A 26,568-nucleotide genomic window follows, 5' to 3' on the forward strand; every position below is an offset into this window, starting at 1 on the left:
GCTTCTTTTTGACACTGAATTTATGTAACTGAATTTTTTGTGCACTGATTTTTTTTTTTTTTTACTTAAAATTGACAATTTCTTTGAATAAACATTTGTGAGCAACGTATGTGTTTAAAAATTCAGTGTGTAAGAATTCAGTTTAAAAAAAGGTTATAAAAATTCAGTTTAAATTTTTTTTAAAATTTCAGTTTAAAAGAATTCAGCGTATACAAATTTTCTGTAAAAAAAACCCAACCAAAAATTCAGTGTAAATAAATCAGTGTATTATATTCAGTGTATGGAAATTCTGTAAAAAAAAAAAGTGTAAAAACAAATCAGTGTAAGAAAATCCATTCTACAAAAATATATTATGAAAAAAAAATCAGTCTATAAAAATTCTTTGTAGAAAAAAAAATAAAACCGTACAAAGATTCAGTGTCAAATAATTCTGTTCAAAAATATTTGTTCCTTCTAAACTCAAGACTCACTTCAGGTAAATTAAAAATACTGTAATTTTAAACAAACACATTTTGCTCATGTATTTTTATTAAAAAAATAATTCTAGCATAATTTGATGTCACAAAATTCAGTGTAATAAATTCACTGTGTAAATATTCAGTATAAAAAAATTCATTATAAAAAAAAGTTGATAAAAATTCAGTTTAAAAAATTTTGTTTTCAGTTTAAAAAAATTCACTGTATACAAATTTTCTGTAAAAAAAAAAAAAAAACCCAACTAAAAATTCAGTATGAAATTGAGTGTATGGGAATTCCGTAAAAAAAAAACGTGTATAATAAAATCTGTCTATGAAAATTCATTTTACAAAAATACACATTGTGAAAAAAATTCAGTCTATACAAAATTATTGTTAAAAAAATATGTATATATACAAAGATTCAGTGTAAAATAATTCAGTGTAAAAATATTTGTTGCTTGTGAACTCAAGACTCACTTCAGGTAAATTAAGAATACTGAAATTTTAACGAAGTGAATATTTAAACAAATACATTTTGCTCATATATTTAAGTTAAAAAAACTAATTCTAGCATAATTTGATGTCAATTCACAAAATTCAGTGTGTAAAATTCAGTGTAAAAAATCTGTTAAAAAAATTCAGTGTATAAAAATTAAGTTGAAAAAAAGTTTATAAAAAATGAGTTTAAAAAATTGTGTGTTCAGTTTAAAAAAATTCAGTGTATACAAATTTTCTGTAAAAAAAAAAAAAAACTAAATTGCTGAATTTCCCCCAGGGATCAATAAAGTACTTTTTATTCTATTCTATTCAAAAAATTTAGCGTAAAAACTTCATTGTATGGAAATTCTGTAAATGGAAATTCTGTAAAAAAAAAAAAAAAAAAAAATTGTGTAAAAATACATCGTGAAAAAAATTAAGTGTATAGAAATTAATTGTTAAAAAAAACTATAAAATAATACAGGGCAAAAATATTTGTTGCTTCTAAATTCAAGACTCACTTTAGGTAAATTACGAATACTGTAATTTTGACAAACTGAATACTTAAATACACATTTTGCCCATATATTTGGATTTAAAAAAATAATTCTAGAATAATTTGTTGTAAAAAATTTAATTCAGTTTTAAAAAATTCACTGTATACACATTTTCTTTAAAAACAGACAAACTGAAAATTCAGTATGATATTTAGTGTATGGGAATTCCGTAAAAAAAAAATACTGTGTAAAAAATCTGTCTGAAAATTCATTCTACAAAAATACATTGTGAAAAAAATTCTGTGTATAAAAAAATTGTAAAAAACTAAACAAAAAAAACTATACAAAATTCAGTGTAAAATAATTCAGTGCCAAAATATTTGTTGCTTCTAAACTCAAGACTCACTTCAGGTAAATTAAGAATACTGTAAATTTAACGAACTGAATATTTAAACAAACACATTTTGCTCATATATTTTACTTTAAAAAAATAATTCTACCATAATTTGATGTCAAAAAATGTAACTCACAAAATTCAATGTAAAAAATTCAGTGTAAAACATGTGTTAAAAAAAAACTCAGTGTGTAAAAATTGAGTTAAAAAAAATTCAGTGTATACAAATTTTCTGTAAAAAAAAAAAAAACAACTAAATTGCTGAATTCTCCCAGGGATCAATAAAGTACTTTTTATTCTATTCTGTTCTAAAAATTTAGTGTAAAAAAAAAAAATCAGTGTAACAAATTCATTGAATGGAAATTCTGTAAAAAGTGTGTAAAAAATTGGTGTATGAAAATTCATTATACAAAATACATTGTAAAACAAATTATGTGTATAAAAATTATTGTTAAAAAAACTGTAGAAAGATTCAGTGTAAAATAACTCATTGCAAAAATATTTGTTGCTTTTAAACTCAAGACTCAATTCAGGTAAACTGCGAATACTGCAATTTTAACAAACTGAATATTTAAACCAACATATTTTGCTCATATATTTTTATTTTAAAAAAGAATTCTAGCATAATTTGATGTTAAAAAAATTCAATTCACAAAATTCAGTGTAAAAAAATTGTGTGAATTTTTTTAACAGATTTTTTACACTGAATATTATTTGCAGTGTGTAAAAATTCAGTGCAAAAAATGTGTTTAAAAATTAAGTGCAGAAATATTTGCTTTAAAAGTCAAGACTCACTTCAGGGACATTAAGAATACTGTAATTATAACAAATTTAATTTTCAAACATACAAATTTTGCTCACATATTTTAATTAAAAATGCCCGAATGCAGCTGAGATAGGCTCCAACGACCCCCCCGCGAACCCGAACCGGACAAGCGGTAGAAAATGGATGGAAAAACATTTTCAGCATAATTTCATGTAAAGAAAAAAGAAAATCAGTTCACAAAGTTCAAACGCAAACCATAGTATTTCATGAATTGAGTGTTTAAATAAATACTAAGAGCGACACAAATTAACCTTTAAAGATCGACAATAAAATGCATTAATCTGCAATAGCAATCACATGCTTTTTCACGAAAATTGGCCAATAATAATACTACTAATATTAATACTAGCCAAATAATATTAAAATCCATATTGCCCGTCAGATTTCAAATATGCCAATTTACCCCTCCTGGCCGCTAGGGGGAATATTTACATGGTTTTGATTGAGACTTTATTATTAGATTGCTCAGTACAGTACATATTCCGTACAAGTGACCCCTAAATGGTAACACCCAGATACATTTTTCAACTTGTTGAAGTCGGGGTCCACATTAATCAATTCATGGTGTTTGGGGCATTGCTATTATATGCTGTGATATGCATTGTGCACACAATTCAATAAACTTCAATTGCATGCATACTTTGCAAGATGGCAGTAAGCAACGCCAACATCCACAACGTCTTGCGGGTTCTGACGCTGGAGCCCCAGCCATTCAGGAACCTGTACCTGGTGCTGCACGTGCGCAGGGAGCATCTGGTCAGCGACACGCTGCGGGAGCTCACCATGTATTTTGATGTGGACTTCAAGAAGCCGCTCAAGGTGAGAGTTGAAAAAACGATTTCCGAAACTGAAATACTAATAATCGCGGCCCTTAGGTGACGTTTGACGGTGAGGAGGCGGTGGACGCGGGCGGCGTGACTAAAGAGTTTTTCCTGCTCCTGCTGAAGGAGCTGCTGGATCCTGTTTACGGAATGTTCACGCAGTATTCCGAGTCCAACCTGCTGTGGTTCTCGGATAAAGTAAGTCAATATTTCATTTACTTACATTATTGTTACAAACCATACTTTCAGGTATGTTGTACAGTATACCGGTGCTAGTATATAGAGAGATGTCCGATAATGGCTTTTTTGCCCATCTCTTAATTACCGATTCCGATATCAACCGATACCGATATATACAGTCGTGGAATTAACACGTCTCGCTGGATGCATTAAACCAGTGGTCCCCAACCTTTTTGTATCCTTTTTTTTTTCCCTTTGTCATAAAAAAGGGACGTTTTTGTCATTAAAAAGGGAGGCTTTTGTGGTTGGTGCACTAATTGTAAGTGTATTATGTGTTTTTTATGTTGATTTAATTAAAAAAAAAAAAAAAAAAAATCTTATTTTTAATTATTTATTTTTATTTTTTTTAATAAAAATGAATAAAAAATTATTCTGCGGCCCGGTGGTTGGGGACCACTGCATTAAACAATGTAACAAGCTTTTCCAAAACAAATCAACTCAAGTTATGGAAAAAAATGCCAACATGAAGTCACAAAGTGCATTTTTTTTAACATGCCTCAAAACAGCAGCTTGGAATTTGGGACATGCTCTCCCTGAGAGAGCATGAGGAGGTTGAGGTGGGCGGGGGGTGTATATTGTAGCGTCCTGTAAGAGTTAGTGCTGCAAGGGGTTCTGGGTATTTGTTCTGTTGTGTTTAAAGTTAAAGTACCAATGATGTTCACACATACACACTTGGTGTGGCAAAATTTTTTTGCAATTGACCCATCACCCTTGATCACCTCCTGGGAAGTGAGGGGAGCAGCGGAGGTCACGCCCAGGAATCATTTTTGGTGATTTAACCCCCAATTCCAACCCTTGATGCTGAGGGAGGTAATGGGTCCCATTTTTTTAGTCTTTGGTATGACTCGGCTGGGGTTTGAACTCACAACCTACCGATCTCAGGGCGGAAACTCTAACCACTGGCCGACTGAGTAGGTTATGTTTACATTGTGTTACGGTGCGGATGTTCTCCCGAAATGTGTTTTGTCATTCTTGTTTGGTGTGGGTTCACAGTGTGCCGCATATTTGTAACAGTGTTGAAGTTGTTTATACGGCAACCCTCAGTGTGACCTGTATGGCTGTTGACCAAGTATGCATTGCATTCACTTCTGTGTGTGAAAAGCTGTAGATATTATGTGACTCGGCCGGCACGCAAAGGCAGCGCCTTTAAGGTTTATTGGCGCTCTGTACTTCTCCCTACGTCCGTGTACCACTCTGTACAGCGGCGTTTTAAAAAGTCATAATTTCCGATATTACATTTTAAAGAATTTTCCGGCTGATAATATCGGCAGTCCGATATTATCGGACATCTCTACTAGTATAGTATCACGGTACTAATGAATCAAAAACGGTACTATGCTCTGTTTGGAAAGCGCCGATTCCCGGGCATGACGGCGCTTCGTCACATCGTGACAGACATTGCTGGTTTTACGAGCAAAGGAGCTTGTTCGGCTAGAAGTAGCTAAAACGCTAGTCATGTCTTTAAAGGTGTTATAACTTCACCTGTATCTTTAGTTTTTAGAGTAAAACTGCGTCCGTTCTCCCTTTTCTGGCTACACACTGTGCCTGCCTGTAAATACTCAGTGATTGATTTCGATCGACACATTTTACAAAAGCAACAACAATTCAACAAACACAGCGAAATATGAACACGAAGGGTAAAGAAATAAAACACCTACCATCTGATATATGATAAATCACTAAGCTTTAGAACTTTGTTGTAAAAATCTCCTGTGTCAGTCCCTGACACCCACATTTGAGACTGGCTTTTCTGGGAAAGCTCTGTGGAAACGCTCCCCGCCCAGACTGCTTGGTGCCTCGTCTGAGCTGCTGTGACTAAGATTACCATAGTAACTAATTAGATTGCCATAGTAACTATATATTATGCAAAAGCGCAGATTCCAACCTGGCATGATGGTAAAAACATGATTATAATCTTAACTCGAAAAAAAAAAAACAACAAATGAAAGGCGCTCTCAGCAGAGGTTCGAAACTTGGCTAAGAAAACAAAACTACCACAAAGGCAAAACTTTGGACATTAAAGAAAACTTACTTGGAACGAGACAAGAGCATGGATCATCAGCATGAATAACATGGGTGTATAGAGGGTGATGTCGCCAGGCTGACTGCCTGGCAACTACAGGCTTAAATAGAGGTGACGTGATTAACAACAGGTGCGCGAGTCCAAATGAATCAGGTGCGTGACATGAGGACAGGTGAAAACTAATGAGTTGTCATTGAAACAAAGGAGGGAGTGAAAACAGGAACTGACAAGAGCGCAAAAACCAAACAGATCATAGCCAAACTAAACGTGATCACCAGGACATGACACAACCACTGAAATACTATGTATAGTTCAAGACTTACGGTCATTTGAAAACATCACTGTACATCATAATGACAGCTACAGTTTCCATTTTTAAATATCAAAAACAATTATTTGTGAATGTCCGGCGAGCCAAATTGAAAAGCTCAACGGGCCACATGTGGACCCCGGGCCTTAATTTGCCCAGGTCTGCTCTAACCACTAGGCCGGGGCTTGGCAACCCGCGGTTCTAGAGCCGAAAGCCGCCCTATTGGCTCTCTGGAGCTTTTTCAAAAATGTATGAAAAATAGAAAAAGATGAGGGGAAAAAATATAAAAAATATTTTTTGTTTTATATAGTTTCTGCAGGACGACAAACATGTCACAAACCTCCTTGTTATTAAAGCACACTATTTCTATTAAACATGCTTCAGTGATTCGAGTATTTGGCGAGCGCCGTTTTGTCCTACTGATTTTGGCGGTCATTGAACTCACCGTAGTTTGTTTACATGTACACCTTTCTCCGACTTTCTAAGACGTGTTTTATGCCACTTCTTTTTCTGTCTCTTTTTTCCACCAAACTTTTAACGTTGTGCATGAATGCACAAAGGTGAGTTTTGTTGATGTTATTGACTTATGTGGAGTGCTAATCAGACATATTTGGTCACTGCATGACTGCAAGCTAATTGACGCTAGCATGCTGTTTAGGCTAGCTGTATGTCAGGGGTGTCCAAAGTGCGGCCCGGGGGGCATTTTGCGGCCCGCAACTAATTGTTTACCGACCCGCCACACATTCTGGAAATGCTATAGCAAAAATAAAAAAGAACATTTGAAAAAAGGGAAATGAGGTGAAATCTAACGAGAAAAAGTTGAAATGTTGACACAAAGCTGCCATGCAGGCTGTTTTTTTCTTTTGTCTTTATCTTTCTTTTTTGCAATTGCTCAAAAAAAAAAAATCTATATTATAATTATTTTAAGGCTCCAATTACTTCAAGTATTTCACTTTAAAATGTTTTGTGTTGTAAATATTGCATATATCGTGTAGTTGCCATATAAAAACATCAAAGTTTTCTTTGACAAAAGAGCATAAAACAAACAAAATAGTTAAAACGTAAAATCGAAATATTTTGATTCTGTAAAGTATGTGTTGAAAGTAAGGGAACAACCTAATAAAAAATGTATCACTTCATGAGTGGGGCATCCTTTGGATCCCAAATATATCGGCTGGGGACATCTCTGCGCTGCTTATCCGCCTCCGCTTGGGATGGTTTCCTGCTGGCTCCGCTGTGAACGGGACTCTCGCTGCTGTGTTGGATCCGCTTTGGATCTGGACTCTCGTGACTGTGTTTGATCACTATGGATTGAACTTTCACAGTATCATGTTAGACCCGCTCGACATCCATTGCTTTCCTCCTCTCCAAGGTTCTCATAGTCATCATTGTCACCGACGTCCCACTGGGTGTGAGTTTTCCTTGCCCTTATGGTGGGTCCTACCGAGGATGTCGTGATTTGTGCAGCCCTTTGAGACACTAGTGATTTAGGGCTATGATTGATTGATTGATTGCTATTTTATTTATCTTTTCACTGTTATTACTCAAAAAATATAAAGTAATTAAAATCAATGGTGTCCTGCATTATTGATCTTTTAGGGCTTTAATTACTAAATACTGGATATTTCAGTTTTACTATAAAAAAAAATTAAAAAAGTAGTTTTTGGCAGAAAATCCATAAAACCTTTTTTTGTATTACTTTATATCAACTTGAAGTTGATATAGAGATTTATTGTAAGCTTCAATTAAAAAAATAATAATTTGACTTATTTTTAACATTTTAATAACTGTGACCCTTTATGGTCCCTGGGACCCTTAAAGGTAAAATATTTTATTTTTTAAATCCATACATTTTGTTCTGGTTTGAAAATGACAAAATATCAAAATGGCCCCTGCACGCTTTCATTTTTCCATGTCCGGCCCTCCGTGGAAAAAAGTTTGGACACCCCTGCTGTATGTACAATATTGCCTCATTATGCCTCATTTGTAGCTATATTTGAGCTCATTTGGTTTCCTTTAAGCCATGGGTGTCAAACTCTGGCCTGCCGTAATAATTTTAATTTGGCCTTTGAGGCAATATCAATTTAGCATTAGAGCTGGCCCGCTGGTGTTATACAGCGTCGGTGCCGCTGTAACACTTGCATTCACTGCTAATACTCATACTTGCCAACCCTCCTAATTTTCCCGGTAGACTCCCGAAGTTCAGTGCCCCTTCTGAAAATCTTCCGGGGCAACCATTCTCCCGAATTTCTATCGATTTCCACATGGACAACTATATTGGGGGCGTGCATTTAAAGCACTGCCTTTAGCGTTCTCTACAACCTGTCGTCACGTCCGCTTTTCCTCCATACTAACAACGTGTCACATAATATTTGTGGCTTTTACACACACACACACACACACACACACACACACAACACACACACACACACACACACACACACACACGCACAAGTGAATGCAAGACATAGTTGGTCAACAGCCATACAGGTCACACTGAGGGGTGGCCGTGTAAACAACCTTAGGACTGTTACAAATATGCGCCATACTGTGAACCCACACCAAACAAGAATGACAAACACATTTCGGGTGAACATCCGCACCGTAACACAACAGAACAAATACCCAGAAACCCTTGCAGCACTAACTCTTCCGGGAAACTTCCAGCAAACTGACCATGCATTTTTCTCTTGCTACTTCAAGGCTTGATTGTTTGGTTCATTCATTATTGTTATTTTCCAATTTATTATTAGCCTGTGGAAAAAATGTGACCTTTATCTCAGAAGATTGCAAATAGAAAAAAAAAAAGACATACAATTTTTATTTCAATTGTATTTGATATGCCATTGATATTCTTTTAATTATTATTATTATAAGTTAAAACTGGATTTTGCATGTCACTATAAAGTTATATAAGCCTTGTTTGTTCAATATTTAATGCAAAACTTGTTTGGGGTCCCGATTAAAAGGTTCATTTGTTCAACCTTGGCCCGCGGCTTTGTTTCTGTTTTAAATTTTGGCCCACTCTGTATTTGAGTTGGACACCCCTGCTTTAAGCCCTCTTAATTCAATTTATATCCCATGACACACTATCTGTATGTAATATGGCTTTTTTTTTTTTTTGCGGCTCCAGACATGTTTGTTTTTTTGTCATTTTGGTCCAATATGGCTCTTTCAACCTTTTTAGGTTGCCGACCCCTGCACTAAGCCACTGAGTAAGTCTAAAGACAGGTGGTCCCCTTTATTTAGAAAGGTATCGAAATACATTTTGTTAGCGGTACCAAAATATTGGTGACAACCCCACGCTATGGCGATTCTGTAGTCATTGAACAAACGACTAATATGCCGACTCCTGCGCAGTGTTTTGTGGAGCAGAACTGGTTCCACCTCATCGGCATCGTCTGCGGCCTGGCCATCTACAACTCCACAGTGGTGGACCTCCACTTCCCTCTGGTCCTCTACAAGAAGCTGCTGGACGTGGCGCCCGTACTGGACGACCTGGAGGAGCTGTCGCCCACTGAGGCCCGGTAACTACCTCCCTCCCCCCCTTGTTGTCACGGCAACATGTCTCCTTTTGGGAGTTAACGTACTCAGAACACTTCAGCTTGTGCTCAGTCAAAAAAAAAAACATGGGCAGGAAGTGTCCCTCTTACATAAGAAACCACAGGAAATGACTGCTCATTGATTTTGGCGCCGGAAGGCTCAGACAGAGGAGGGTTTGAACACTTATTGATTTTAAGATTACGACGGGCTCATTTTTACACGACTCTGGGAAACATGTTGACTTGTCAGTTACTTCAAAAGCGCGTATTCATAATAGAATCATGGGTTGTCGTCCCCTCATCCGTATTCAAATCAAAATAGACAGTCTGATAATCCTGTTTCCTTGAATAAGTGGCCTCCGCTCTCATAGATGCCGTGCCCCAAAACATCAGGCGTATTGTCTACAAATTGGCATTAGCTTAAAGTACATTATTAAAATAAAAATATATTCAGATACTGTAAGTTCCTGAATAAGTGGCCTCCGTTCTCATGGACGACGTACCTCAATAAATCAGCAGATTAATTGCCCAGATTTATTGATATGAGTCTATTTAAATCGAAGATTTGGTAACATTTTTTGTTGCCTGTAACTGTCAGAGGCCATGCCTCAAGTTAAATGTTAGAGATGTCCCATAATTGCTTTTTTTTTGCCAATATCTGATATTCTCTAACTCTTAATTACCGATTCCAATATCAACCGATACCGATATATACAGTTGTGGAATTAACACATTATTATGCCTAATTTTGTTGTGATTCATTAAACAATGTGACAAGGTTTTCCAAAATAGGAGAACTTCAACTCAAGTTAGGGAAAAAAGGGCCAACATGGCACTGCCATATTTATTATTGAAGTCACAAAGTGCATTTTTTTTTTTTAAATATGCCTCAAAACAGCAGCTTGGAATTTGAGACATGCTCTCCCTGAGATACCCACTACAACTATGGAAAATACTATACTTTGACTTTCATAAAGTGCATTATTATTATTATTATTTTTAAACACGCATCAAAACAACAGCTACAAGAACAAGACACACAGCTTCAGTCCAGAGTATACTAGAGTAATAAAATAAACAATAACATAGTCCTCCTTGAGTGCAAGACTGCCTGGTATACTGTATAACAGGAAATTATAAACTGGGCTCAATCTGCCCTGCTCTAACGTATTTGTATGAATAACACAAATGTTCTGCAAGCTGGTGGTGAGTGCTTGAAGTGGCTTAGCAGTCAGCCAGAGCTTCTGAAATGCTGCGTTGAGACAGGGCACCTCCGTTCACTGCAAGCTGCAAAGTGTGCATCATGCAGGGCAGACTAGCCACATCAAACTCCACCGTACTGCATGCGTTGTCCCTGACCACAACGTGAGCTTTCTCCCTGGGGTGGTTTTTGTTGTATTTTTTATTTTTTTCTTGGTGCAGTCTTTAAGCAACAACTGTGTGCTACTACTTTTTTCGGTGTTTGCTTTTCATCCATCTTCCGCTTGTATTCATCGTGTATCTCCTTATGATTCTTGAAGAGGTGGGAGACCAAATTGCTAGTATTAAAGGAAGACGTCTTGTTTCCTCCTCGCATAACCAACTTTTTGCAGTCATTGCAAATAGCCGGTTCTTTTTATCCGTCAGACACACTTTAAAATAATCCCAAACCATAGACATGGTGTCGTTAGTCAGTCATCGAGCGAGCTGGCTTGTTAGCCACAGCTACAGCACCGGCAACAACACACTCTTGTTGTTTTGCGGCGGTTTGATGAGGTCATCAAGCGTCGCCAGTAAGCCTCTCATGCTACAACTCCTGTGTTGTCTGTGGGAGAGGGAAAGGGCTGCTGACTGGGTTTATATCCGTGTTTTACCGGATATGTACCGCTCCATACAGTGGAGTTTTGAAAAGTAATTATTTTTTTGAAACCGATAGATAATTTCCGATATTACATTTTAAAGCATTTATTGGCCTATAATATCGGCAGGTCAATATTATTGGACATCTCTGGTATCATCTGTCGTTTGCATTTGTCCACAACTGATAATAGCTTCATCGGTATTTAAATCAAATAAGAAATGAATATATACAATGTCCTTAAATAAGTGTCTACTTCCTTCATTGGTAAAAAAGAAACGTAATGAATTGCTTACATAAGTGGCCTTTGCTCCAATAAACACCGGGCCTCAAACGTCGGGTGCATCATACACAAACACTCGTTCCATCAGTATTGAAATAAAACTATAAATATTTTTCTACTCAGCCTCCGCTCCAATCGACGTCGTGCCTTAATCAGGTGTGTCACCCACAAACAATTCATGTTAGCGTCTTCAGTTTTAAAATCTATATAGGTAATTACAGTGTCCTGTAATTCCTCAAATAAGTTGTTGCTCTAATGAATGACATGCCTCAATAAATCGTCTACAAATTCATTTATACTAACCTAATCGGTATTTAAATTATAAAAGATATTATTATAACATATTCCTCAAATAAGTTGCCTTTAAATTTCATATAGGCCATACCTCAAGTAATTCAAAGAGGAAATGAATATACCCTATGTCCTTAAATAAGTGGCCTCCGCTCTAATAGACGTCGTGCCTCAAACATTTGCATTGTCTACATATCCTTGCTTCATCAGTATTAAATTTTTTTATTTTTATTATTTCCCTAAATAAGTGGCCTCCACTCAAATAAACACCATGCCTTGAAATGAAGGTACATTGTTTACAAACTGATATTAGCTTAAATCAGTACAGTATTAAAATCAAAATACATACAGGTACTGTATTTCCCTGAATAAGTGGCCTCCGCTCAAATAGACGCCACACTTCAATCAACAGGTGTGTTTTCCACAAATTCATTTACATTCGCCTAATCAGTCTTTAAAAAAATATAATAAAAATGTTACCTTAAATAAGTTGCCTGTAACTGTCAGAGGCCATACCTCAAATAATTGTCATTTGCATTGTCGTCGGGTAATAACATAAATAAATATACACTATATCCTTAAATAAGTGGTCTCCGCTCTAATAGATGCCTTGCCTCAAACATTTGCATCGTCTACAAATACATGCTTTATTGGTATTAAAAGTATTCATTTCTATAAATAAGTCGCCTCTGCTCCAATGAACGCCGTGCCTTAAGCATCATTTTCATCATCTACAAATACTTGCTTCATCAGTACAAAAGATAGAATTTCCTTAAATAAGGGGCCTTTGTTTCAATAAACTACGTGCCTCAAACGTCAGGTGCATCATGACAAAAACACACCTGTTTCATCAGCATTGAAATAAAAGTAGATCATTATTTCCTCAAATAAGTAGCATCTGCTGCAATAAACACCATTAATGTCAGGTGCTTTTATTGTACATCCCCTTGTTTTAATCAGTATTGAAATAAACGTATAAATAATTTTTACTTAAGTGGCATCCGCGCCAATAAATGCCATGCCTCAATCATTAAGTGCATCGTACACAATACTTGCTTCATCAATATTGAAATGAAAGTAGGTATTTCCTTAAATAAGGGGTCTCCTCTCTAAAAAATGCCATACTTCAATTGTTAAGTGCATTGTTGAAATACTTGCTTTATTGGTATTGGAATAAAAGTAAATATTTCCTCAAATAAGTGACCTCTCCTTAAAAATATCCCTGCCTCAATAGTTGGGTGGATTGTCCAAATATTTGCTTCATTAGTATTGGAATAAAAGTAGATCATTATTTCCTCAAATAAGTAGCATCTGCTGCAATAAACACCATTAATGTCAGGTGCTTTTATTGTACATCCCCTTGTTTTAATCAGTATTGAAATAAACGTATAAATAATTTTTACTTAATTAAGTGGCCTCCGCGCCAATAAATGCCATGCCTCAATCATTAAGTGCATCGTACACAATACTTGCTTCATCAATATTGAAATGAAAGTAGGTATTTCCTTAAATAAGGGGTCTCCTCTCTAAAAAATGCCATACTTCAATTGTTAAGTGCATTGTTGAAATACTTGCTTTATTGGTATTGGAATAAAAGTAAATATTTCCTCAAATAAGTGACCTCTCCTTAAAAATATCCCTGCCTCAATAGTTGGGTGGATTGTCCAAATATTTGCTTCATTAGTATTGGAATAAAAGTAGATCATTATTTCCTCAAATAAGTAGCATCTGCCGCCATAAACGCCATTAATGTCAGGTGCTTTTATTGTACATCCACTTGTTTTAATCAGTATTGTAATAAACGTATAAATAATTTTTACTTAATTAAGTGGCCTCCGCGCCAATAAATGCCATGCCTCAATCATTAAGTGCATCGTACACAATACTTGCTTCATCAATATTGAAATGAAAGTAGGTATTTCCTTAAATAAGGGGTCTCCTCTCTAAAAAATGCCATGCCTCAAGTGCTTCAATTGTTAAGTGCATTGTTGAAATACTTGCTTTATTGGTATTGGAATAAAAGTAAATATTTCCTCAAATAAGTGACCTCTCCTTAAAAATATCCCTGCCTCCATAGTTGGGTGGATTGTCCAAATATTTGCTTCATTAGTATTGGAATAAAAGTAGATCATTATTTCCTCAAATAAGTAGCATCTGCCGCCATAAACACCATTAATGTCAGGTGCTTTTATTGTACATCCACTTGTTTTAATCAGTATTGAAATAAACGTATAAATCATTTTTACTTAATTAAGTGGCCTCCGCGCCAATAAATGCCATGCCTCAATCATTAAGTGCATCGTACACAATACTTGCTTCATCAATATTGAAATGAAAGTAGGTATTTCTTCAAATAAGTGGCCTCCTCTTCAAAAAACGCTGACTCAGACGTCAAGTGTATCGTACAGAAACACGTGTTTTATTAGTATTGGGGGAAAAAAAGGAAGTAGATGTAATTATTTCCTCAAATAAGAGACCTTCGCTCTACGAGATGCTGTGCCTCAAACGTCAGGTGCTTTGTCCACAAACTAATTGTAATAGCTATTTGAATCCAGATAGATAAAAATAAAAATTGTACGTCCTCAAATTAGAGGCCTCGCCTCAAATAAACACCTTTCTAAAAAGCCCAGAGCGGGTGTTACTGTACTTCTAGTGATGTTCCCTATTATTGTTATTATCAGTGTTTTGTTCCATACCATGCCTCAATTGTCTATTTTAGTCTATGTACTTTTATTACCTTCATCATTGCGAGGTTTTGGCAAGTCAGTCTGGAACTTTTTGGGTCCGCAGGAGTCTTCAGCAACTTTTGGACTATGAAGGAAGCGACGTGGAGGAGACTTTTCTTCTCAACTTTGCAGTGAGTGCTTCTTCTTGGTCTAATGTCAAAAAGGTGCTGTCATAGTGAATATAAGATGTTGTCAGATCACCAGAGAGAACTACAGCGTGACGGAGGTGAAGGAGCTGATCCCAGGAGGACAGCACGTCAGCGTGGACCAACACAACAGGTAAGGACGAACCCAGTATTGTGTTGACAATATTTGTGTTGAAAAGATCATTGTTGAAAATATTGTGTTGAAAATATAATTAGTGTTGAAAATATTATTCTGTTGAAAATAGTGTTCAAAATATTAACGTAAAATATTCAACATTATTGTGTTGAAAATATTACCATGTTGATAAAATCATTTTGTGTTGAAAATATTTGTGTTGAAAATATTGTTATGGTTGAAAATATCAGTGTTAAAAATATCATTGTGTTGAAAAGAGTGTTCAAAATATTAACATTAAAATATTCATTATTGTGTTGAAAATATCAGTGTTGAAAATATTAGTGTTGAAAATATTAGCGTTGAAAATATTGTGTTGAATATATTATTCTGTTGAAAAAAGTCTTCAAAATATTAACGTTAAAATATTCAACATTATTGTGTTGAAAATATTACCATGTTGATAAAATCGTTACTTTTGTGTTGAAAATATTCGTGTTGAAAATATTGTTATGGTTGGAAATATCAGAGTTAAAAATATCATTGTGTTGAAAATATTATTCTGTTGAAAATAGTGCTCAAAATATTAACGTATAAAATATTCAACATTATTGTGTTGAAAATATTACCATGTTGATAAAATCATTTTGTGTTGAAAATATCAGTGTTGAAAATACTGTGTTGAAAATATTGTTATTGTTGAAAATATCAGTGTTAAAAATATCATTGTGTTGAAAATAGTGTTCAAAATATTAACATTAAAATATTCATTATTGTGTTGAAAATATCAGTGTTGAAAATATTAGTGTTGAAAATATCATTATTAGTGTTGAAAATATTAGTGTTGAAAATATTGTGTTGAATATATTATTCTGTTGAAAAAAGTCTTCAAAATATTAACGTTAAAATATTCAACATTATTGTGTTGAAAATATTACCATGTTGATAAAATCGTTACTTTTGTGTTGAAAATATTTGTGTTGAAAATATTGTTATGGTTGAAAATATCAGAGTTAAAAATATCATTGTGTTGAAAATATTATTCCGTTGAAAATAGTGCTCAAAATATTAACGTAAAATATTCAACATTATTGTGTTGAAAATATTACCATGTTGATAAAATCATTTTGTGTTGAAAATAGTGTTGAAAATATTGTTATGGTTGAAAATATCAGTGTTAAAAATATCATTGTGTTGAAAATAGTGTTCAAAATATTAACATTAAAATATTCATTATTGTGTTGAAAATATCAGTGTTGAAAATATTAGTGTTGAAAATATTATTAATGTTGAAAATATTAGTGTTGAAAATATCGTGTTGAATATATTATTCTGTTGAAAAAAGTCTTCAAAATATTAACGTTAAAATATTCAACATTATTGTGTTGAAAATATTACCATGTTGATAAAATCATTTTGTGTTGAAAATATCAGTGTTGAAAATACTGTGTTGAAAATATTTGTGTTGAAAATATTGTTATTGTTGAAAATATCAGTGTTAAAAATATCAGTGTTGAAAATAGTGTTCAAAATATTAACATTAAAATATTCATTATTGTGTTGAAAATATTAGTGTTGAAAATATTATTAGTGTTGAAAATATTAGTGTTGAAAATATTGTGTTGAATATATTCTGTTGAAAAAAGTCTTCAAAATATTAACGTTAAAATATTCAACATTATTGTGTTGAAAATATTACCATGTTGATAAAATCGTTACTTTTGTGTTGAAAATATTCGTGTTGAAAATATTGTTATGGTTGAAAATATCAGAGTTAAAAATATCATTGTGTTGAATATATTATTCTGTTGAAAATAGTGCTCAAAATATTAACGTAAAATATTCAACATTATTGTGTTGAAAATATTACCATGTTGATAAAATCATTTTGTGTTGAAAATATCAGTGTTGAAAATACTGTGTTGAAAATATTGTTATTGTTGAAAATATCAGTGTTAAAAATATCATCGTGTTGAAAATAGTGTTCAAAATATTAACATTAAAATATTCATTATTGTGTTGAAAATATCAGTGTTGAAAATATTATTAGTGTTGAAAATATTAGTGTTGAAAATATTGTGTTGAATATATTATTCTGTTGAAAAAAGTCTTCAAAATATTAACGTTAAAATATTCAACATTATTGTGTTGAAAATATTACCATGTTGATAAAATCGTTACTTTTGTGTTGAAAATATTTGTGTTGAAAATATTGTTATGGTTGAAAATATCAGAGTTAAAAATATCATTGTGTTGAAAATATTATTCCGTTGAAAATAGTGCTCAAAATATTAACGTAAAATATTCAACATTATTGTGTTGAAAATATTACCATGTTGATAAAATCATTTTGTGTTGAAAATAGTGTTGAAAATATTGTTATGGTTGAAAATATCAGTGTTAAAAATATCATTGTGTTGAAAATAGTGTTCAAAATATTAACATTAAAATATTCATTATTGTGTTGAAAATATCAGTGTTGAAAATATTAGTGTTGAAAATATTATTAATGTTGAAAATATTAGTGTTGAAAATATCGTGTTGAATATATTATTCTGTTGAAAAAAGTCTTCAAAATATTAACGTTAAAATATTCAACATTATTGTGTTGAAAATATTACCATGTTGATAAAATCATTTTGTGTTGAAAATATCAGTGTTGAAAATACTGTGTTGAAAATATTTGTGTTGAAAATATTGTTATTGTTGAAAATATCAGTGTTAAAAATATCAGTGTTGAAAATAGTGTTCAAAATATTAACATTAAAATATTCATTATTGTGTTGAAAATATTAGTGTTGAAAATATTATTAGTGTTGAAAATATTAGTGTTGAAAATATTGTGTTGAATATATTCTGTTGAAAAAAGTCTTCAAAATATTAACGTTAAAATATTCAACATTATTGTGTTGAAAATATTACCATGTTGATAAAATCGTTACTTTTGTGTTGAAAATATTCGTGTTGAAAATATTGTTATGGTTGAAAATATCAGAGTTAAAAATATCATTGTGTTGAATATATTATTCTGTTGAAAATAGTGCTCAAAATATTAACGTAAAATATTCAACATTATTGTGTTGAAAATATTACCATGTTGATAAAATCATTTTGTGTTGAAAATATCAGTGTTGAAAATACTGTGTTGAAAATATTGTTATTGTTGAAAATATCAGTGTTAAAAATATCATCGTGTTGAAAATAGTGTTCAAAATATTAACATTAAAATATTCATTATTGTGTTGAAAATATCAGTGTTGAAAATATTATTAGTGTTGAAAATATTAGTGTTGAAAATATCGTGTTGAATATATTATTCTGTTGAAAAACGTCTTCAAAATATTAACGTTAAAATATTCAACATTATTGTGTTGAAAATATTACCATGTTGATAAAATCATTACTTTTGTGTTGAAAATATTCGTGTTGAAAATATTATTATGGTTGAAAATAGAGTTAAAAATATCATTGTGTTGAAAATAGTGTTCAAAATATTAACATTAAAATAGTCATTATTGTGTTGAAAATATTAACATGTTGATAAAATCATTACTATTGTGTTGAAATTATAAGTGTTGAAAATATTGTTGATTATTATTGTTGAAAATATCACTATTGTGTTCAAAATATTAACACTAAAATATTCAACATTGTATTGAAAATACTAACGTGTTGACTATCAGTATTATGTTGAAAATATTACCATGTTGATAAAATCATTACTATTGTGTTAAAAATGTCATTGTGTTGAAAATAGTGTTCAAAATATTAACGTTAATATATTCATTATTGTGTTGAAAATATTAACGTGTTGACTATCAGTATTATTGTGTTGAAAATATTACCGTGTTGATCAAATCATTACTATTGTGTTGAAAATATTGTTGAAATATTATTATTGTTGAAAATATCTGTGTTGAAAATATCATTATTGTGTTGAAAATAGTGCTCAAAATTTTAACGTTAAAATATTCAACATTATTGTGTCGAAAATATTACCATGTTGATAAAATCATTTTGTGTTGAAAATATTGTTATTGTTGAAGATATCTGTTAAAAATATCATTGTGTTGAAAATAGTGTTCAAAATATTAACATTAAAATATTCATTGTGTTGAAAATATTAACGTGTTGACTATCAGTATTATTGTGTTGAAAATATCATTATTGTGTTGAAAATATTAACGTAGTGACTATCATTACATGTTGAAGAGGTTCATTTAGCCTACTGACGTGTATTTAGAAATGGTTAATTTATATAAGCTAGTAAGGTAAAATGTTGTATCTGACAAGTTTCGGCTATCATTACATTTCTTCCGTCGTATTTTTGTGCTGTAAACATACATACATAGATATATATACATACATACATACATATATACTGTATACATACATAGATATATATACATACATACATATATACTGTATACATACATAGATATATATATACATACATACATATATACTGTATACATACATAGATATATATACATACATACATACATATATACTGTATACATACATAGATATATATACATACATACATATATACTGTATACATACATATATACTGTATACATACATATATACTGTATACATACAAATACACATATATACATCCATCCATCCATATATATATATACATATATATATATATACATACATATATATATACATACATATATAAACACATACATATATATATATATTACTGCTATTGTAGGAAAAAATATATTTTTATTAACTTAAACTCTCCGGTTGTCTTTTTTTTCTCTCTCTTAGAAAGGAGTTTGTGGAGGCGTACCTCCGCTACGTGTTCTGCGACTCCGTCAGCGATCAGTACTCGGCTTTTGCTTCGGGCTTCCTGAAGGTGTGCGGAGGAGACGTGTTGTCGCTCTTCCAGCCATCCGAGCTGATGGCCATGGTGGTGGGCAACAACAACTACAACTGGGACGAGATGGAAAAGGTGACGCTACCAAAATGCACCTCCGTTATTTTGTTCTAAATATGCCATTGGAATATTTTGCGTCTCCTACAGAACGCCGAGTACAAAGGAGAATATTCAGCCACTCATCCCACCGTGAGATTCTTCTGGGAGGTTTTTCACGACTTCCCGGAGGAGAAGAAGAAGCAGTTTTTATGTAAGCCAACAAATCATTGCACACAGATACGTTACTGACACCTACAGGCCTGGAGTGGAACTAAACTTCAAATTCATGTATTTACTTTTAAGCAACAACAAAGTGTCCAAACTCCTATTTGTTGCTTTTACTTCAACTCTTACTAGCAATATCACTGCAAAATTTCCAGGCCATTTTTTCCCCCATTCAAAATTAATTGGCAAGTTTTCAAACTTCCATTTCCACATTTTTCAACCCATTCCAACCATTCCAACCATTTTTTCAACTTCAAAACTTTCTAGGAATTTACCGAGTTCACATTTTTTACAAACCCCTTTTTGCCTTTTTTTTCTTCTTTCTGGCGACTACTCCTTCCACATTTTTCAACCCACTTCACCCGTCCAAGCATTCCTCTTAATCAGGACAAAAAACTAAGTTGTTTTTTCAAGCTGGAAAAATTCCCGATTTTCCTGAAATTCCAGGAATTCCTTAATACCATTTCTCGACCCATTTGAAAAATTACAACACCAACTCATTCAGGAAATTGACATATTTTAACATTTTCCCCCAAAATTCCCACTTTTTCTGAAATTCTCAAATTTCCATGAAATGTCCCATTGGGAAATTTTTCAAAGTCCCACATTTTTCATCCCATTCTAACCGTTCCAACTCGAAAATATTCTGCCTGTTCAAAATTGTGCGCTCTCCAACAATTAAAAAAACATTCTCAGCTTTTCCCGAAATTCCGTAATAACATTTTTCAATAAAAAAAAGTGTTACTACTCCAACTCATTCAGGACATTCACATCTTTGAAAATGTTCCCCGAAATTCCCAAATTTTCATGAAATTTCCCTTTGAAATGAATGGGGCATTTTTCAAAGTTCCACAACTCCCACATTTTTCATCCCATTCAAACCGTTCCAACTCCAAAATGTTCAATGTTATTACTTCAATATTTCTCGACCGATTTGAAAAATTCCAAAACCAACCATTAACTCATTCAGGACATTAGCATCTTTTAACATTTTCCCAAAATTCCCACATTTCCATGAAAAGTCCCGTTGAAATGAATGGTCCATTTTTCAAAGTTGCACAATCCCCACACTTTTCAACCTATTCAAACCATTCCACCTTCAACATATTCCACTCATACTGGACATTCAAGCTATATTTTTTTCAAGTCCAAAAACATTCCAGGAATTCCCAGAATTCCCGTTTTTTCCAAACCCCTTTTTGACATTTTTGTTTTCTGGCGACTACTCCTTCCACATTTTTCAACCCACTACAACCGTCCCACAGTCCAAATATTCCTCTTAATGAGGACAAAAAACGAAGTTGTTTTTCAAACTGGAAAAATTCCAGATTTTCCCAAAATTCCAGGAATTCCTTAATACCATCGCTTTTAAAAATGTTACATTTCTCAAACGATTTGAAAAATAAACTCATTCAGAACATTCACGTCCTTTTAACATTTTCCCAAAAATTCACACGGAAAATTCCAAATTTTTCACAGTTCCCCAATTCCCACATTTTTCATCACATTCAAACCGATAATTACAAATATGCAATATGTCTTGATTAAATAGAAACAATTGTCATCAGGAGCAAAAAGTATCGCAAAATTTTCAAATGATTTTCTATATCTTGTTGAGACAATTACTTCTCGTTTTTGTTTTAGATCGTTACAAATGTACTCTGGTTGTGTAAAAAGTTACAATTTCATCAGAAAAACAAATAAGCAAATAGTATTGTAAAAATGTGTGAAAGTTTTTTTTCGTACTTTTTTAGATTACACATTTGTTTAATGTCACGAGTTGTTCAAAATACCTAAACGTTTTTAGAGCGTTACAAATGTACTCTGGTTGTGTAGTACATCACAATTTCATCGGACAAAGTTGTGACAATAAGCGAGTAATATTCCAAAAATGTGAAAGCTTTTTCATATACAATTTTAGTTTACAACAAATGGTTTTTAATGTCATGAGTAAACGTTTTTAGATGGATACAAATGTACTTGTGTAGTACATCACAATTTCATCTGAAACAGACGTAAGCTAATAATATTCCAAAAAGCTATTTCTTGTACAATTTTAGATTATTACAAATTTGTTTTAATGTCATGAGTTGTTCAAAATAGGTAAACGTTCTTATCGTTACAAATGTACTCTGGTTGTGTAGTGTGTCACAATTTCATTGTAAAAAGTTGTGACAATAAGCGAGTAACATTCCGAAAGTATGTGAAAACTATTTCTCGTACAATTTTAGATTATTACAAATTTTTTTTAATGTCGTGAGTTGTTAAAAATGCGTAAACGTTTTTAGATTGTTACAAATGTACGCTGGTTTTGTAGTACATCACAATTTCACACTGAAAAAGTTGTGACAATAAGCGAGTAATATTCCAAAAATATGTGAAAGCTATTTCTCGTACAATATTAGATTATTGCAAATTAGTTTTAATATCATGAGCTGTTCAAAATACGTAAACGTTTTTAAATTGTTACAAATGTACTCTGGTTGTGTAGTACATCGCAATTTCATCGTAAAAAGTTGTGACAATAAGCGAGTATTATTCCGAAAATATGTGAAAGCTATTTCTCCGTAAAATTTTAGATTATTGCAAATTTGTTCGTATGTCGTGATTTATTAAAATTACGTAAAAGTTTTTAGATAGTTACAAATGTACTCTTGTGTAGTACATCACAATTTCATCGTAAAAAGTTGTGACAATAAGCGAGTAATATTCCGAAAACATGTGAAAGCTATTTCCCGTAAAATTTTAGATTATTGCAAATTTGTTCGTATGTCGTGATTTATTAAAATTACGTAAAAGTTTTTAGATAGTTACAAATGTACTCTGGTGGTGTAATACGTAACAATTTCATTGAAAAAAGTAGTAAGCGAGTAATATTCCGAAAATATGTGAAAGCTATTTCTCGTACTATTTTAGATTTTTTTAAATTTGTTTTAATGTCATGAGTTGTCAAAAATACTTTTTAGATCGTTACAAGTGTACTCTGGTTGTGTAGTACATCACAATTTCATCGTAAAAAGTTGTGACAATAAGAGAGTAATATTCCGAAAATATGTGAAAGCTATTTCTCGTACAATTTTAGATTACAAATTTGTTCGTATGTCGTGATTTATTAAAATTACGTGAAAGTTTTTAGATTGTTACAAAAAGAAGTAAGCTAACAATATTCCAAAAATGTGTGAAAGCTATTTCTCGCACAATTTTAGATTATTACAAATTTGTTTTAATGTCATGAGTTGTTAAAACTACGTAAACATTTTTAGATCGTTGCAAATGTACTCTATATTGTGACGTCTTATACAACCAATCGTAAAAAGTTGTGACAATAAGCAAGTAATACTTCGAAATTATGTGAGTTTTAGATTGCAAATTTGTATGTCGTAGTTTATTAAAATTACGTAAAAGGTTTTAGATAGTTATAAATGTACTCTGGTTGTGTAGTACATTGCAATTTCATCATAAAAAGTTGTGACAATAAGAGAGTAATATTCCGAAAATATGCGAAAGCTATTTCTCGTACAATTTTAGATTATTACAGATTTGTTTTAATGTCATAAGTTGTTAAAAATAATTTTTAGATTGTTACAAATGTACTCCGGTTGTGTAGTACATCACAATTTCATCGTATAAAGTTGTGACAATAAGCGAGTAATATTCCGAAAATTTGAAAGCTATTTCTCGTACAATTTTAGATTATTACAAATTTGTTTTAATGTCATGAGTTGTTAAAAATACTTTTTACATTGTTAAAAATGTACTCTGGTTGTGTAGTACATCGCAATTTCGTCGTAAAAAGTTGTGACAATAAGAGAGTAATATTCCGAAAATATGTGAAAGCTATTTCTCGTACAATTTTAGATTACAAATTTGTTCGTATGTCGTGATTCATTAAAATTACGTAAAAGTTTTTAGATGGATACGAATGTACTCAGGTTGTGTAATACATCACAATTTCGTCGGAAAAAGTTGTGACAATAAGCGAGTAATATTCCGCAAATTTGAAAGCTATTTATCGTACAATTTTAGATTATTAAAAAAAATGTTTAATGTCATGAGTTGTTAAAAATACTTTTTAGATCGTTACAAACGTACTCCGGTTGTGTAATACATCACAATTTCATCGTATAAAGTTATGACAATAAGCGAGTAATATTCCGAAAATATGTGAAAGCTATTTGTCATACAATTTTAGATTACAAATTTGTTCGTATGTCGTGATTCATTAAAATTACGTAAAAGTTTTTAAATGGATACAAATGTACTCTTGTTGTGTAATAACATCACAATTTCGTCGGAAAAAGTTGTGACAATAAGAGAGTAATATTCCGAAAATATGCGAAAGCTATTTCTCGTACAATTTTAGATTAAAAAATTGTTTTAGTGTCATGAGTTGTTAAAAATACTTTTTAGATGGTTACAAATGTACTCTGGTTGTGTGGTACATCACAATTTCGTCGTAAAAAGTTGACAATAAGCGAGTAATATTCCGAAAATATGTGAAAGCTATTTCTCATAAAATTTTAGATTATTGCAAATTCGTTCGTATGTCGTGATTTATTAAAATTACGTAAAAGTTTTTAGATAGTATTCTGGTTGTGTAATACGTCACAATTTCATCAAAAAAAGAATTAAGCGAGTAATATTACGAAAATATGTGAAAGCTATTTCTCGTACAATTTTAATTACAAATTTGATTTAATGTCATGAGTTGTTAAAAATACTTTTTAGATCGTTACAAATGTACTCTGGTTGTGTAGTATGTCACAATTTCATCGGAAAAAATTGTGACAAGCGAGTAATATTCCGAAATACAACTAAGTAAGTCCGCGTTCCACAAAATGACGTCTGCGTGCGTTTGCCGCCATGCAGTGTTCCTGACGGGCAGCGACCGCATCCCCATCCACGGCATGGCCAGCCTGAAGATCGTCATCCAGTCGACGGCGGCGGACGAGCAGCACCTGCCTGTGGCGCACACCTGCTACAACCTGCTGGACATGCCGCGCTACCACACCAAAGACGTCCTGCGCCGCCGCCTGACTCAGGCCATCGAGCAGTACGAGGGCTTCAGCCTGGTCTAGCGGCGGGGTCAAAGGTCAGACTCCCCATTGGCGCCCGTATCAAAAAGGTCTACTCTTCTTCCAAGGGCCCATGCAATTGTCAAATCTGTTATTTAACGTTAACTACTCATCTTTCTTCATGTTTGGCATCTCCAATGTTACACTGTGGCGTTCAAGTGGCTGTTGTTTTGCTGGGAGATCTGAGCACCGTCGTTTGTTTGAAAAGCAATGTATTTTATATTATGACATTCTATTTTTCCTTATTGTTTATATGTTCCAAATATTTTATTAAAGCAGCTCTTTCTTTTTTTTTGCACCTGAATAAAAAACATAACTATATTCTATGTGTTGTAAATCTCCCTTTTACTAATGATTACAGGAAATAATAGAATAAAATATTGTTTACAGCCAACTTTAAGGGTCACATTCCTCCTCATAACTGGAATACCAATAGTTATGACCGACGTAAAGTACAAGAAAAAAAGTACTACTTTGAACTAGAATCCGCGCTGTGTGGAATATTTATAGTAATCATAAATAAAATTGGGATTTTAGGGGACTAAATTTGGCAAGAATTAAGTAGAAAAATGTAAAATAATCATTTGAAATGTAATTTGAGTATTAAATTATTTTAAGATTAAAAAAATAGATTTTCAGAGATTAAAGTCTTAATATTACGCGAATAAAATATAAATATTTTCTGTCCCAAAAATAGTCCATCCATCCATCTTCTTCTGCTTAAGTATTCTTACAATAGTAAAAATATCAAAAAATATTGTGATTTTACATTCATTTTATGACAGTTAGGTCTTCATTTTTTATCATTCTAATAAAAGATAGTAATTTTTTTTACAATATATATATACATACATGTATATACATACATATATGTATATGTATATACACATACATACATACATGTATATACACATACATACATACATATATACACATACATACATACATACATACATACATGTATACACATACATACATACATACATGTATACACATACATACATACATACATACATGTATACACATACATACATACATGTATACACATACATACATACATACATACATACATACATGTATACACATACATACATACATGTATACACATACATACATACATGTATACACATACATACATACATACATACATACATACATACATGTATACACATACATACATACATACATGTATACACATACATACATACATACATGTATACACATACATACATACATACATGTATACACATACATACATACATACATGTATACACATACATACATACATACATGTATACACATACATACATACATACATACATGTATACACATACATACATACATACATGTAT

At 32.4% G+C, this 26,568-nt stretch overlaps 1 protein-coding gene across 3 annotated transcripts in view; it reads left to right on the top strand.

Moving 5' to 3' along the window:
* herc3 (HECT and RLD domain containing E3 ubiquitin protein ligase 3) overlaps positions 1 to 25,537 on the top strand; it is a 70,443-nt gene extending 44,906 nt beyond the window's left edge. For all 3 annotated transcript variants that reach the window (XM_061881049.1, XM_061881048.1, XM_061881050.1), the window contains exons 18-25: positions 3,301 to 3,471; positions 3,528 to 3,671; positions 9,407 to 9,573; positions 14,790 to 14,856; positions 14,922 to 15,004; positions 19,769 to 19,952; positions 20,025 to 20,127; positions 25,011 to 25,537. In XM_061881049.1, coding sequence (XP_061737033.1) covers positions 3,301 to 3,471; positions 3,528 to 3,671; positions 9,407 to 9,573; positions 14,790 to 14,856; positions 14,922 to 15,004; positions 19,769 to 19,952; positions 20,025 to 20,127; positions 25,011 to 25,219 — 1,128 coding nt within the window. In that variant the 3' untranslated portion in view covers positions 25,220 to 25,537. The remainder of the gene's footprint in view (positions 1 to 3,300; positions 3,472 to 3,527; positions 3,672 to 9,406; positions 9,574 to 14,789; positions 14,857 to 14,921; positions 15,005 to 19,768; positions 19,953 to 20,024; positions 20,128 to 25,010) is intronic.
* Positions 25,538 to 26,568: the final 1,031 nt, after the last annotated feature.

The sequence above is a fragment of the Nerophis ophidion genome, linkage group LG20, assembly GCF_033978795.1.
Source record: "Nerophis ophidion isolate RoL-2023_Sa linkage group LG20, RoL_Noph_v1.0, whole genome shotgun sequence".
Classification (NCBI taxonomy): Eukaryota; Metazoa; Chordata; class Actinopteri; order Syngnathiformes; family Syngnathidae; genus Nerophis; species Nerophis ophidion.